At 48.2% G+C, this 15,711-nt stretch overlaps 1 protein-coding gene across 4 annotated transcripts in view; it reads left to right on the top strand.

The window, feature by feature from the left end:
* The first annotated feature begins 461 nt into the window (after positions 1–461).
* Positions 462–15,711, top strand: part of LOC135914958 (methionine aminopeptidase 1) — a 94,016-nt gene continuing 78,766 nt past the window's right edge. The window contains exons 1-4 of one of the 4 annotated variants that reach the window (XM_065447893.1): positions 462–600; positions 668–775; positions 14,538–14,589; positions 14,686–14,768. In XM_065447893.1, coding sequence (XP_065303965.1) covers positions 577–600; positions 668–775; positions 14,538–14,589; positions 14,686–14,768 — 267 coding nt within the window. In that variant the 5' untranslated portion in view covers positions 462–576. Of the gene's footprint in view, positions 601–667; positions 776–8,831; positions 9,178–13,909; positions 14,068–14,537; positions 14,590–14,685; positions 14,769–15,711 lie in introns of those variants that run through there. The other 3 variants (XM_065447891.2, XM_065447892.2, XM_065447894.2) reach the window with 3 other exon arrangements.

The raw sequence follows: 15,711 nt of genomic DNA, 5'->3' as shown, positions 1-15,711 counted from the left end.
TCCGTATTGTACGTAAGCAAAGGGATGTTTTGAGAAACAAAAGTTTGCACCAAAAGTTCCCGGGTTTCTCTCTCGGCACTTTTGGGTCGGGAAAACGCTAGAAAGAAGCTCTCATGGCACTGACCCCTTCAGAGGCTGTCGCCACTCGGCACGCAGCAGCGGGCGAGGAGAACATTGAAGCACTCTCAGGAAAGCCCCACTATAGTTCGCCAACTCTGTACGTTGCCATTCAATCCCAGAATAAAACGAGTGAACCCAGCCCCTGCCATTTCCGCCCGTCCTTCAGTGTTACAATATCGATGCGCGTGACAGATTGAGATTTGAACGCGCCATCAGAGGCGCTTTATTTTACTTTCCTGGTCTCAGATTTGGGCCCTGGCATTACAAGGGTTTGGCTTCTTTTTTTTCTCACACATGGCGGGCCAAGAAAACGAAGACAGACGCAAACGGCACAGAAAACACGAACTGCACGTGCTTCGCGATCGTCTCGTGGATCAGTGGGGCCATCTCAGAACGGAGGACAGCGTGCCATCAAGGATAGAGGAATAGTGGTCACCGCAAGGAGCACCGGCGTGCATGGACGGGTCACTCAGCTACGTTGTAAGTAGCACTGAGTTGACTGCAACGAGCATCTCCCGGCTATGATGCCGTCCCTCTGGGCACACAGGACGAGACAGACATTGGCATTCGCCCCTGCTGCCGCGCTCGGACTCGTTTTGAAGAGGCAATGGCGGCGGCCGACGTTGAAGGCTCTTCCTCCTCTTCGTCGGAAGAGGTGAGCGCCAAAGTCGAGAACACCGGACGACTGCTAACCTTTACAATATTGCCCGTGCACAAAACGTAAGTGCTTTGTGCGCTAAGTGAGCGCTCGGGTGACGGCAGATCCTGCAGATTACTCTGCCCTTTTTAAAAGAGCGATACGCAGTACGATAAGCGTGAGCCCGTGGCGCGGCGCATGCGCACAGCTGTCTCGTCTGCGCATGGGCAATAAAACCGAAGCCTATATCGTAACAGCATGCCTCGCCCGTCAGCTTTGGTTACGCTAATATGGGGGCGAGGAGTTACGAAGTCGCCATTACTCGGAAGCGCATCCCTTGCGTAGTATGAGGGATCATGCGGCGCGCTCCTCATAGGTTTCGCTCCTCGTAGATCACGCGGCAGCCGTCCGGAACATTTACGCAGGTACTCTCCAAACGAGGGAAGTTTTTGACTGTCGGTATAATAATCTTGGGCAAAGCACAGAATCGTTCACAGACGCTATCTCTCTACCGAATACGTATACAGTGAACGCCACTGCGCGCGGATGTCGCGCAGTGGCGTTCACTGTACGCATTCGTACAGTGAACGACAGTGCTTCGCTTTACGCGAACACTGTCAATAAAATTATAGCCCTGCGAGTGACAGAACACTTCACGACGGCGCGTTGTCCACTAACGGCTCCGTTGACAGCATTGACAGCCAGCGATATATATATATCTATAGGGCCGGTAGGCCTAGCTCGGCGGACGCCGCGTCCGACGGCGTTTGCGATCCAGCCCGAGCTCGTCGAAGAGCGCTTATTTTTGCCAAAACAATTAAGACTGTACACTTAGGTCACCCGTAATTAAATATAATTGGTTTACTCGACGCAGTCGTTGCGAAGGACAAACAGGCATGCGAAGCGAGCAGCCTCGCTCAGACGGTCGGTGTGAGCTGTCTGCTGCGAAGTGCCCTCGCATCGCGGCTCCCGATCTCGCCAGTAGCTTAGTACTAGTGTACTAGGCACTGCTTTGCAGAACAGGCACACCTTCGAGATAATTTTACTGAACTGGTAACTATTTCGTGTCGGAAACAAACTGCAGCCGGCAAGGAAAAAAAAAAAGACGGCGAGAAACGGGCCAGCCGGCGCCGCCTCTGTGGAGGGAACGTCAGAGAACGTCACATGCCAGCCGCGCTGTCATTGGCTGCGGCCAAACGACGGCTCGGTTGTTGGACGCGTAGGACCATTATGCGGGAGACACATGGTGCGATTTTCCGTGCGATCTGTCGTACGGCGCGTCGTGTGCGACTTGCCGCATGCGGCGATTCGGGACACATGGTACGAATGAGCGAGCGGCGGTTAGCTCCGCCCAGAACCGGCGCCCCTGCGTAGAAGTTCGGAATGCTGCATAACTTCGAACAGACAGTGAAAGCAATCGTATTTGCACAGCTCTCTTGTTTGAAACAAACGATGACAATATAAACACGCCTATGGAAGCACTGTAGACGTGTTTCCGCAAGGCCGCGTTAGCAGTAACGGCTTCGTTGACAGCCGCCGATGGCTATAGGAGCCGGCAGGCATAGCTTGCTCGGCCATCGAAACCGACACCGGTGGCGCTTGTGACACGATCGCTTGCAGCTCGTATAACGAAGCGCCACAACATGTACACAGTTATCTCACGCTTAAATTGCAGGACACTTGATTTCATTGGCGCCGACGGAAGCGAACGAGCTGCCAGGCGAGCTTGCGATCGCTCGGAGACTGTGTAGGCCTAGCTAGCCGGCCGTCTATCCGAGGCCGAGGGCCCATGCCGATGCGTCCGCAGCTCGTAATAAAGCGCCTAAAATGATCAGCACAATCAATGCCTGAACATTTATGTTTCTCTTAAGTGAAAATACGGTTAGTTTTCTCGGTGCTGTTAGTAGCGATGAGTAAACACGCCAGTCAGGCGAGCCGCTTCGTATAGACGATTGCTGGCGCGTCTGCGCTGACCGCGTCCGATTAGAAATCACGCCAACGATTTACTATATCGCACAACGTTTTATAACGTGCACTCTTTCGAGGCCACTTAATTCGATAAGTTACTTCGTGTCAGAAACAAATTGCTGCTTATTTATGTGCCGCCGTCAGCGGCGAAAGAGGCCCTCGTTTCGACCAGGGAGAAAAAAAGCAGACATGATCGGAGCGGCGAGGCGCTCGCTCGCCGGCTCCGCCCCGTCGGGTCTATGACGTGGCCGTGACGTTCGCGCTACCTGCGCTGTCATTGGCTGCGGTCGCCCGACCGATGCGGCGGTCGCACGAGAATATTCAGCAAGTTGGTCGCATGCGCGGCGTGCGATTCGGCGCCGCGTGCGGGGGATTTGGTTGAGAACCTGTTGAGTGCGGCTGCCGGTGCGAATGGTCGTACGACCGATCGCACCCAAAATCGCACCATGTGTCTCCCGCATAGGCTAGGGGACGCAAGCGGCATGCGTGCGCAAGAACTAGGGGCCACGGTACTGCGCATGCGCGAACCCCTATAGGTCTGAGTCCGCGCATGCGCTGTACCGTCGCCCCTAGTTCTTGCGTACGCATGCCACTTGCGTCCCCTAACCTAAAACTCTCCAATCTGCCCGGTTTGTCGCACGCCGGGCCTCCGATCCGGCGCGTCGGCACGGCAAAACACCTCGATTCCGGCTGCCGTTCCGGCGCGTCGAACGCCGGATCGGACACCAAATCGGACCGTGTGTCTCCCGCTTAGTTCGTACGTGCGATTCTGGGCCAATCATGTTTGGACAAGAATTACCCGCGTCCGTGGCTGCACTCTCACTCACCACTCCTCGAAGAATTGATATTCAAAACTGACGCCTGCTTAACGGTTGAATATTTACCCCTTGTATCGAGCACCGTCAAAATCAATCGGCATCACAAAGTCTTAATTCTACTTCTTTTTTTTTTTTTGAGCTGGACAACTTGACGCACGATTTTTAAAAAAACGTTGTTTTTAAAACGTAATCGCAGTATTTCTCCGCGTATACGATTCGCTTAACCTTATCGGATTCAAGATTTTTTAAAACTGAACTAGTTGGCTCGTACTTATCTAGGATTCAGCGGACAAATTGTGCAACACTGAATGACCATGTAGATCGAAATAGCTGGCGTCAAATTCTTCGTTCAATTTACCTGATTACGCACGCGGCTCGCAGTGCAACCCCCCCGCCCCCCCGTGTCATTGAAAGGCGGCGCAAAATAAAGCATCGCCATACCACGCGATGAAGTGGTCTGTTTCGCCCCCTACTGCAGAAATGACTTCGCCACTAAAGCGCGCAGCGCCTCTTTAAAGCGAAAGCTTTACTGGCCGCGAACAAAGCCAGACAGCTGGAACGCCTGAAGCTGACTCAAACAGGCAAAGCAGTACTTCGCAAACTCGCATACAGCGAAAACTTCATAGCAGACTCAGACGCGAAAACCCGATTGCCGCCACTTCTTCGTGACTCTATCTCAGTTGCTCCAATACCTCGCAACATGCATGCAACATACCACAAAGACAGACGACAAGGAAGAGTTAGAGCGCTTAGCAAGAAAAACTCAAAGAACCCCAACACGAGATACACAGATGCGGCAAAATACCCAGGTGGAAGAGCATGCGCAATTACCGTGACCAACAACCAAGGGAAGGAGCCAGTGGCGTAGCTAGGTCGTCTGGCACCCAGGGCCCATAGGTCTTCTGTCACCCCTCCCCGGTGTAGCCGGCGGAAAGAGGGGTGTCTTCAGACGTACATGACACCCCCCCCCCCGATGTCCCCTTGCACCCGGGGCCCACGGCCCCCCGGCCCCCCCTGTTGCTACGCCACTGGAAGGAGCTAATCGCTGCGACCATACCGGCCAAAAATCCAGAAATGGCGGAGGAAGTGCATGACCATCATCCTTGGCATCGCCACATGCAATGACACAGCAATCATCTTGAGCGACTCGCAAACGGCATGTAGAAACCTACGAAACGGCCGAATTTCTGCCGCAGCATTGATGATTCTGAAAGAAATAACAAGACGCCAAGAACTACCCGAAACCTACGTCGCATGGACCCCGCGGCCGGGCCACGAACACCTGGCAGGAAACGAAGCAGCACATGATGTCGCCCGAGAGTGTACCAGCCGGGATTTCCTGCCGCACGGGCTCCGGAAAGCGACGAGGGTGGAGGACATTCCCATCAACTACGCCGTAATATTGCAACATTACCGACTGGAAAGAAGACAATATCCTCTACCACATCCAAAATTAAGCAAGGAAGAAGCCACCACCCTCCGCAGACTACAAACGAATACGTATGTATACATGGAATTATCATGCACCGAATGCACCCCACCAAATTATCATACCTATGCCGGTATTGTGATGTACCAGACACGCTCCAACACATGGTGTTGGTGTGCCCACACCGCGAGAACAACAATCAAGATGATGCCTCAGAACCAGTGGCGTAGCAACAGGGGGGGCCGGGGGGCCGTGGGCCCCGGGTGCAAGGGGCCAGTGGGGGGGTGTCATATACGCCTGAAGACACCCCTCTTTCCGCCGGCTTGACTGGGCGCAAATTGCAAAGAATGTTCCGGTATCCTGTAGCCCGAGCTCATGCACCCGATGCGTTGCGCCGCAGAATTGTCGGCTGCAGCTCTATCAACACCCCACGAAATAGTTGCACGAATGTGCGGGCTGAAAAATTTAATTCGCGAAATGGTCGCTAAACTACTCGCTTTAGCGGAACGTTTCATGTGGGGTGCGCTCGTGCTGTGCGTTCATGCTGGGAGCAGGAGTCGCTAAACATATACAGTGAGGCGTTGTAAGTCGTTGGGGCTCTTGGGTCGCTCTTCCGTTCAGAACGCGCAGCGAAGACGAACAAAGACAGCGGCAAGAGGGCGTTCAACCAGCGCGCCGGCGCTCGCGTTTACGGCGAAGCGTTCGTTGAGAGCGACGTTGCATAAGTGGGGCCGTCAAAAGTCGCGAATGGGATTCTCTGGATCGTCTTCAGACTCGGTTCGGCCGAAGAGTTTGGCGGCGTATGACTCGACAGGCTGTAGTCGCGGGCCCGCCGCGATGTCCGGCTCGCTTTTCCCCTCTCCCGCTCGCTCCGAGAAGCCGCTGCGAAGCCTGCCGTTATGTTTCACGCTTTCCTTCTTACCTTCGAAAGTTTCAAAAAACTGTTGTTGTTGTGTGACTTCATGTCACAAGTACAGTGTCTGTATCAGCTGCACAGAATTTTATTTAAAGAAAAGGTGAATTTTGTAAGGATATTTCCCGTTCGAGATTCTATGAAGTTGTCTTTTTGTGACTTCTAGGAACTCAGTAGCGCGAAAAATATGGCAGATCAGTAATAACCGTATCCTTAATAATCCCGTAATTAGTACTTATAGAGGAAGCACTTCAATTCAAGAATTCAGGACTCAAAGCCATATTATTAACTCAACAAAAGCTTCTTAAACAAAATCGTTTTGGGTGCTACAACCTACAGTACTTCGGCACTGCGGGCGGCGCCCAGTATATGGCAGCAGCGAAAGAAATATGAAATAGTGGACCAGTGACGTTGATCCCTTAATCCTCTCCATTGCGAGTGCAAACCAACAGTAGTGCAAACTTTCGCTGGCACGGGCTTCATCGCGGCCTTTTCTTTCTTTTTTTTTTATGGTGACGCCAAGAATCGACGCGAAGCGTGCTCTATTCTGTTCCCAATCTTTCGGTGGTGCCGCAGCTCGGATAATCACGTTTGTCCGTATAGCAGCAAATGAAAAATAGAGGCTTTATTGATCAGAATGAAGAGAACTCGTAATTGTCATAGCATTGGCGCCCGCGCAGCGGGGAGGCAGGTAGCGTTTTCTAATAGGGTGGGAAGGTCAGCGTCACTGACAGTTTAATTTTCGTTTTCGTTCAGCGCTGCTTGCCATAGTACCTACGACGATTTTTGTTAAGTTGTTGTTGGGCAAGATATGAATGTCGAGTTTCAACTCTTCAAATGCAATATTGTCGCTAAAATTGGTAATTAAAACTTTATTATAAAGATATTTTTGTTACTTGTACGTGAGTCATATTTTCCACGATGTCGCATTTGTATTGGCTGCCAAGCCTTACAGTCTGACAGATGTGCACATAGGCTTATCACACGTTATCAGTGCAGCACGCTGTGTTATTTGGAGCAGGAAAAACGGCGTGTATATTTGCTGCATATCTGGGAAAGAAAGCGAAGGAGAGGGGGACCCGGGGAACGTGCGCGGTATCCAAGGCGGCTGTACTGGTGCTAAAACCCGGAAATTGTCGATATCCTCGCCTTCCTCGACTACATTAGGTGGGGGGGGGGGGGGGGGTTGACAGAAGACCTATGGGCCCCGGGTGCCAGACGACCTAGCTACGCCACTGCTCAGAACCACTGCAAGCGATCGAAGAAACGTGGGAGGCAATGTTAACGGCACAGAGCCTGGAAGATCAGCGAAGTCTGGTGGACCGGGCCCGGGCTGCGGCATTAGCCAACGGCTTTCTGGACTAAGAGAGCCGCCCACCTAGGGCGAAGAAAGAACACTTTCTCGCTGTTTCTTGCAACAAACGTTCATTCCTCCTCCTCCTGATAACATGTCGGAGGATTGAAAAGGAGAGCTCGCGCGCGCCGCAACCACAGTTGAGGCGGCAGTATGGACAGCGACAATTCTGATAAGCAGGAGGAGGCCTGGAATCGACATCGGAACGAGATGAAGAGGAAACGAATCGCCTAGGAAACTGATTAACAGCGCGCCGAACGACTGGCTATACGCCGCAACATAGCTAGACAGCCAGAACCTGGACTTATAATCAAGATAAACCAAGGCTAACCAAGCTATGCCCTAGCTTTCGCTACGTATATCCTGGCATAGCCGAGCTAGGCCACTGCCAATTTTTGGATGACTTCGATATCGTGAGCGAGATATGCTTGTGGGGGATGCCAATGGAAGATGCAAGTTTTGGTTTAACGTATACGTGTGATACGTCAGCTTTTTTTTTTTTTTTTACGTCAGATGATACAGATTTTAGAGTGCGTTGAAGGTATATCCAAATGTTCTCGAGGCCTCTGAACAAATGGTTTCGATATGGGTGACCCGTGAACGCGGCGCTCAAAGGTGCAAACCGAGGTATACTTATGAGAGGGAGCTCTGCTTATTTGAGTTGAATCTATGTATAGTATGTGCGGCGAATAATGATGTGCTTTCGAGTAAATGAGCTATAAGTGCCTTTGCTGAGGTCGAGTTGCATGGGCCATTTGCTGCAATATGTTGCGACAGTGTCGATGTCGTTTTGTAGTGTGATGCAATCCTCGGGATTAGCGATGGAATTATTGGTGACGCATGCATCGGCAAAAAAAAAAAAATCTGATAGTTTAGTTTTGATATTCGAGGGCAAATTATTAATGTAAAATAAAAATAGTAGGGGTGATAAGCCAGCACCATGGATAAATCCAGATGTTAACACTGCTGTGATTAGAACTTTTGTTGTTTTAGAGGTGAAGTGGACGCCCGCTGTAAGTAAATGTTCAAGCCAACAAATTAATTTCTACGTGGAAGACTGAGTGATTACAGCTTTAATATCATCTGAGCATGTGACACGCGGTCAAATGCCTTTGAGAAGTCTAAAGAACACACCCTCATCCTGTAGATTATCATCCGTGCATGGAGGCCAATCATCACATGCAAGGGAAGCCCCGAGGACTCGCATGTGGGTTCGGCGGACAGATTACCCTGGAAAAGCTACTGACGGATCCCGCACCAGTAATAATAAAAAAAAGTAAAAGAAAGGAAAAAGAGAGAGAGAGAGAGAAATTGAGCCATGCACGATCGTGCTCAGCAGAGTGCTTGATCTGGCTGAATGAAAAGACAGCAAGCCGCGTGGCACGGCTTTTAATAATAATAATAATAATAATACTAATACTACTACTACTACTACTACGTACTACTACTACTACTACTACTACTACTACTACTACTACTACTACTAATAATAATAATAATAATAATAATAATAATAATAATAATAATGTCGCAGCACTGCGCGGCTGCGGCTGAGGCAAAGAAAGACGAAGTAGAGTGTGCGCGCGTGACCTCGGGGTACTCTGCGCCGGCTGGGCCTGGCCTGTAGCTTCCCTCTCGGACCTCGTTTCACCCTGTAAATAAACATCATTCGTAACATCGTACGTGCGGGGTAAATCTTGGACGATCCTGGACGACCTAGCTCTACCAACTGTCCGACGGAGTAGGCGCTTGGCCGGTTTACGACCACAAGCAGCGGACATGGCCGATTCCGGAGGAGGCAATGACGACCCCACCTGCGGCGGACCAGACAGCAATCACGCAGGTCAGGCTGGCTACTGGACACCGCTGCGAGAGCCACCCACCTTTTCGGGGAAGGCCAACGAAGACGTCGACGACTGGCTTAAACACTACAACAGAGTGAGTCGCCACAACCACTGGAACACTACGAAGCAGCTCGATAACGTGGTTTTTTTTTTCTTGCTGGAACCGCGCTCCTCTGGTTTGAAAACCACGAGAGCGTTCTAACAAGTTGGGATAACTTTGTAGAAGAATTCACCAAGTGCTTCGGGGACCCAATCTCTAAGAAAAAGAAGGCTGAGCAGACGCTTTCCCGGCGAAACGTGTACAAAAATGTCGCAGCACTGCGCGGCTGCGGCTGAGGCAGAGAAAGACGAAGTAGAGTGTGGGCGCGTGACCTCGCGGTACTCTGCGCCGGCTGGGCCTGGCCTGTAGCTTCCCTCTCGGACCTCGTTTCACCGTTTCACCCTGTAAATAAACATCATTCGTAATAATAATAATAATAATAATAATAATAATAATAATAATAATAATAATAATAATAATAATAATAATAATAATAATAATAGTTTATTTTCAATTTCTTTCTCATGTTTAGTCGGCAATGAAATTGTTCCGAAATTTCTCGGCGCGGAACTGCTCGACCATTGCATTTTCGTCTTCCATCATTCACGGTGTGCCTTCCGCTCCTGTCCATTTCTCCTTCCTCGTATTTTTTTTCTGTTTTCATTCTTTTTTTTGTTTGTTTTGCTGCTGCTGCTGGCTTCATCGACAACTTACTGCGTCGGTATATGCAACGAAGCTATATGCTACCGCATAACCGAATCAAAACATTCTGCTGTGACCGAGAAGGATCGCCGCACTTGTACATTATGCTTCTACTTCGGTCCTGAAACCAAATAATCCTGCCCCTTTGCCTTATTTCTTATTTATTTTTTTAAGCTCGAAAATAACTGTATTGATGGTGTAAATGAATGCTCGCGCCGCTGGGCTGACTGTCGCTCTTGGACGACTGCGCTAAAACTTTTGCTGCGCGTTAACGAAGGTGGACGACGTCGGCCGTGCACGCAGGAGCCTCGAAGGAAAGAACTTCACTCGTTGGAATCCGTTTCAAGACTGGTTTATTTACAAAAGATAGATCGAAGAAAGGAGAATGGAAAGAGAGAAGTTACAGAAAGTCCACGTTCTCTTTTGGCCGCACTCAGGCTTTCGTCCTTGTCGGGGGCGCCCGCGCCTCACATTGAGCAGGCGGTTCGCCGAAAAACCTGTGGAACGGATCAGGAGATGCGCCGGCCGGGACGTAGTGCAGTATGGCGCCCCTCGTCCGTTCGCCGGCTCCCTCTCTCTCTTGTGTCGTCGGTGCCCCAACCACGGGTGCAACAATAAATGGTGGTCGTTTGCGACTTTCAGCAGATGGGGTTGAACGGAGCTACGTATACGATCTGAAGGGCCCGCTATAGTGGAGGACCCCGTGTTTATATTGAGCACTTGGGTTTGTTTATCGTGTTCCAAAATTAAGACATTTTTGAATATAACAATATCTTCGTCATTGTTCGTAATTTTTTTTTTACTCTCTTCAACTTTTGAGGTGAACACTCCTGCACTAAATGAAACCTTTATTAGACTACAACGAGTGATTCAACCTGTCACGGCACACAAATATCCTTGTTGGCGATCCAAAATTGCGTCTGCAAATGCGGAGAACAAACGTCAGCGTGGAATGTGCCGTGTTCTTCTTATATAGCTATGGAAACCTACCCAGAGTAGCCTGAAATCTTCATGGCCAACATGGCCAAGCGGGTCGAATTAGGGCATGGCACCTTCAGCATACAGTGTACAGGGTTTTGTAGACTATGCAAACTTTTATGCACACACACACACACACACACACACACACACACACACACACACACACACACACATTTTATATATATATATATATATATATATATATATATATATATATATATATATATATATATATATATATATATATATATATATGTGGAGAGACAGAGAGAGAGAGGTATGAGCGCCTCACCTATAGGAGTTCCTAGGCGAGGCGGACATGTTCTTTGCCGCTAAGTAGCGTGAGTTTCAGAATACTCACAAAAAATGGTTCATTAACTTTTCCACTAGTGCCTTGGGGGCAGTTGTCTAAATGGTCAATGTGGAGGCAGTCACATTTTAATGCGCCCCCTACCCCTTTTTTTTTAAATCTTGAAAGTCGCACCTAATTCGAGATATTATTTATGGAATTTCAAAGCCTATCTCGGCATTATAGAAACCGAGCTTTCCATCGAAGAGAGAAAGTCACATGATATTTTCATATTTTACGGGCTTTCTCTCTTCTCCATGAAAAAAAAAAGACAAGAAGAAAGAAAGGGTGATTCGGACCTTCAGAAAAACATCTCATTTTGACGATTAGGACAACAGTAAAAAAATGACATAATTATTTTAATGAACTCATTTGATGTCAGGGAATAAAAAAAATACTGATTATTTCTCAAATGAACTCTGTACAACATGCACTTGGTCTTATTCGTGTATGACGATCGTCCTTAAAGCTTGGTGCATGGTATCGCTGGGACAGCCTGTATATTAACGACTCACCGATTAAAATTTCTCCATAAATATGGTTGTTCGTTGGTGACTGCGTGCTCTATCGCCAAAGTAACGTTAATAACGACGTTTGACTTTTCGCTCTGATATCGGGCCTAATCGAAGAAGTCATCCCTTCTATGTTTTCACCGCGGGCCATCCTATCCCATCCCCGAATATGTAATCTCTGGCAGCTGTTATCTGCTCCGTGAGCACCTACAAATATGGTGGGATCAGACTCTGCTTCAGTCTGTCTTGGTCTACCCATGTTGGCATTATAACAAACGAAACCATTACCTCCGCCGCAATCTTCGACTAGCTCCCTCTCCGGTCAAACATTTAACTTATTGTACTTTCGTCAAGCCTAATCTCGAATACGCATGCGTTCTCTGGAAACATTATCATGGATTCCATCATTCCCATTGGGCCCGCAAAACTTTCTCATTAAAAATATGGCGGCCATTCTTTTCTAAGCTAACAAGAAATCAAGAACTATACATTCAATATAACCGAAAACAACTGAAACTGAGCCCGCATTCATAAAAAAGTTCTTACGCTAGACTGTTAGTAAGAGCAGATACCTGTGATGTTGTGTTGGACATTTTATTAGCGAAAGTGGCTTGCGAATGTCAAACAGCACTTAAGCACGAAATGCCTTGTGAATTCGGCCCCTGGTGTTTTTAAATGTTTTCTAAATTCCTAAATGTTCCAAATTTCTAAATTGGCCATAATTTTAATCATTCATTATTCACTACAGAATGATTACCTCAGAAAAACACGAAATGATGTAGGCTTCTTTAGGTAGCTGCAGAAATATGCAGTCTTTATCCACATCCGACTTAACCTTTTTAAAAACGCTTGGCGCATATGTCAGCTGGGACACCCCGTATAATCGGATAGCCGTAAAGGCGCTCAGAATACTACTCAGCTTAAGTACACTAAAGGGTACGCATGGTGTTTTATTAGGTAATTCGCTGTAGTCGGAAGACTCAAAAGTCATCAGTGGAATCACCATAACAGGAACAGAGACAACAAGAGAGAGAGAGGCACGACAGGTAGTTAGGTTAACCAGATGCAAGTTCTGGGTTTGATACCCTGCACTGGATGCCCCCGGGGAAAAGGGAGTTATAAAGTTGGGAGGAGTATAGTTAAAAAACTTCCGTCAGAAAGCAGTTAAGGATGACTGTCGACGTTAATGCGATTAAGCAAATTGAAACAATCTAGCGACACACCGTATTGCCAACACCGAAGCGCGTCATGTATGAGGCGTGCACTGAAGCCGGGCTTCTCTCTCGCGCTTCCCTCTGGACACTTCGCAATCTAACGGCTCCAGCACGAAGTCTGCGCGTGGCGCGTGGATTGGGTCCAGCGAAACAAGTCGCGAGCGTTCGAACTACGGCCCATTCCATCAAGACAGTGTGCACTAGAGCTCAAATGTACGGAGTTTTCTTGCAGCGTCCGTCCGTCCTTTAAACCGAAAGTATACGTACTGCTTTTCTCCAAGTGACCGGTGTTGCACCCCCTAGCTGCGCCACTGATGTGGCCGGCCGACGATGTTAGATTATTTGCCTTCCGCTCGCGTGTTCCCCAGGTGTTCCCTTCATGAGGATAACGATATTTTTGTATGTATGTATGTATGTATGTATGTATGTATGTATGTATGTATGTATGTATGTATGTATGTATGTATGTATGTATGTGTGTGTGTGTGTGTGTGTGTGTGTGTGTGTGTGTGTGTGTGTGTGTGTGTACGCCTGCATCAACATTTGCTTTAGCCCGATGCGTCCAGCCAAAAGCGAACTTCAGATGGACGAGGGAACACGTCGATTAAAGAAAGAAAAGCAAAGAAAACCGGCCGCACGCAGACAGGAGCGATCTCCTTATGCATGCCAGCTAACTCTAGTTGACCGGCTAGAGCTGTCCGTTTGTGCACAGGGCGCCGACAGTTTGTTCATTGCCTACGGACGGATGTGTGAAATCATGCTGGCATTAACAATTCGTGTTTGTGCAAGACGTCATCTTGGCACGGAGTTAAATCTCCCACCTGTGTTTCTTTTTCGTCTTTTTTTCTATCTCGCTCATTTAAGTTAACCTGAACGTACAGTTTTCTTTTTTCAACACTCTTTAATTCCAAATTTTATGTGTGTGGCAACATAAACCTAGTAAAGTTGATCCACGTTTGTACTAAAACGGAGGAAACCAAAACGGCGCTACCTACACCTCTGTTGCGAGTTGCGTATACGCGCCGTTCGTCCACTCGCTCTCGTCATGGCGGCTGTAGACATGGAAGGTGCGCAAGGTGAAGTGCTGCGGAATATCTGTGGTACAGAAGGGTGCAATAGCTCTGCTAAGCTTCAGTGTCCAACATGCATAAAACTGGGAATCAAGGGCTCGTATTTCTGCTCACAGGTGAGATCGCTCCTGGTGTGTTACTACAACTAACGCCTCCCGGCACATGTGCATCGCGCGACGTTCTTTTCTGCCCATTCATGGAGACTGCGGCCAGTCGCGCCGTTTTTAGACTGCACATGATCTGCTGATATTCAGAAGCTGTCGTGCATGCGAGATGTATCTCCGCGGTTTCCTCTCGCGTACGATCGGCTTTCTTTTTTTATTAAGGATCTGTGGCACGGAAGTAGTCTTGCTTTTTCCGTCTACCTCGGTGTTAAAACTCCCTTGAGCCCCGGAAAATTACCGCTTTATTCATTTAGTAGGGCCTTGGTAACAACTTGGGTAAATATTTCATTGCTTTCACTGAAATATGTTTTTATTGCAGGTTGGTTTACCGACCTGATGATCGCTAAACCTATTCGCGATACCCATATATTTGCTGTGTACTACAGCCGCGCTTTGTTATATAAGCTTTTTTTCTACCGTAGGACTGCTTCAAAGGAAACTGGGATTCTCACAAACAAGTGCATCGAGTCGTCAGTGAGTCAAACATGTGCAAACAGCAGCGATCGAACGTTGCATTGGTTTTCGAGCTGCCCGACGGAACCGATCTCTTTTTTCCCCTGACCGTTTCAGAGAATGCGAAGGCTGCTGCCAGTGTCATGTACAATCCGTGGCCTTCCTTTTCGTTCACCGGGAAACTGAGACCGTCCCCTCTTGTAAGCACACGTTCTTTTTTTCTTTATTTTGGGGTGAAAAAGCACGGGCTTGTGAACTGTCATGTGGAGCTTTGTTCGAGCAGAAGGTTACGGCTGTTGATGGCCCATTATGAAACATTGGGGTGAGGCTACATAGATGGGAAAACGTTATCACCGCTAAAACATGGACGAAGGATCAGTGACAGCTTGGCGGCTTCCCCTCATTCTTCGTCTCTGTGATCAACCCTTTGCTTCGTGTAAGCAATGTGGAATCTTCTTGTCGACTTTTTGAGCCCATCATTTATAAGTTCCGAATATAAAAGTGCATCGGCGTGGTTTATTATTTGGCATCACTGTTACTAAATTCTTTACTAGACATGTTATTCAAGTGTCTGCTTGAAGATGCACCTCTGTAGCTTGTCTGAAAAGCACAGCAAATTTTGCTTCAAGAGATGCATGTCCTTTTAAATAGTATTTTTACAGGAGAACGTTAATTGATACTTGAGAATGAAAAACAAGCAGCTGTTTTTTTTTTTTTGCCTGTTAGTGTTTGTATTACTGCTTTCTCTAGTTCGTTCCATGGCCAAACATGATCGTGTCCCTTAGCAATGTGCGCTGACACAGCTTACATAACCAGTGACATTAGTTTTACCTTAATCTCGGTGCTTCATTAACCTCTTTTAAAAGTATGTTTATGTTAGAATGCACAGGAACGTTTCATGAGGCATGGATGGCATAATCATGCTCTATTCACAGCTTTCACATTTTGGCTGGAGGTGAGAAAAGAGTCGATTGCAATAACACACTGCTTTTCGCAGTGCTAGTCTTACACTGTGGCGGTACTGTTTTAAATCCCTATAAGGGCACCTTAAAAGCAATTTGTAATATCTGTGCCACTATCTTAATGCGCTGACACTTTACTGTTAAGAATCAGCGACATGCAATATCGTGGCAATGGTGCTGT

This window comes from Dermacentor albipictus, unplaced genomic scaffold (genome assembly GCF_038994185.2).
Source record: "Dermacentor albipictus isolate Rhodes 1998 colony unplaced genomic scaffold, USDA_Dalb.pri_finalv2 scaffold_11, whole genome shotgun sequence".
Classification (NCBI taxonomy): domain Eukaryota; kingdom Metazoa; phylum Arthropoda; class Arachnida; order Ixodida; family Ixodidae; genus Dermacentor; species Dermacentor albipictus.
This window is presented reverse-complemented; position numbering and strand designations above follow the sequence as displayed.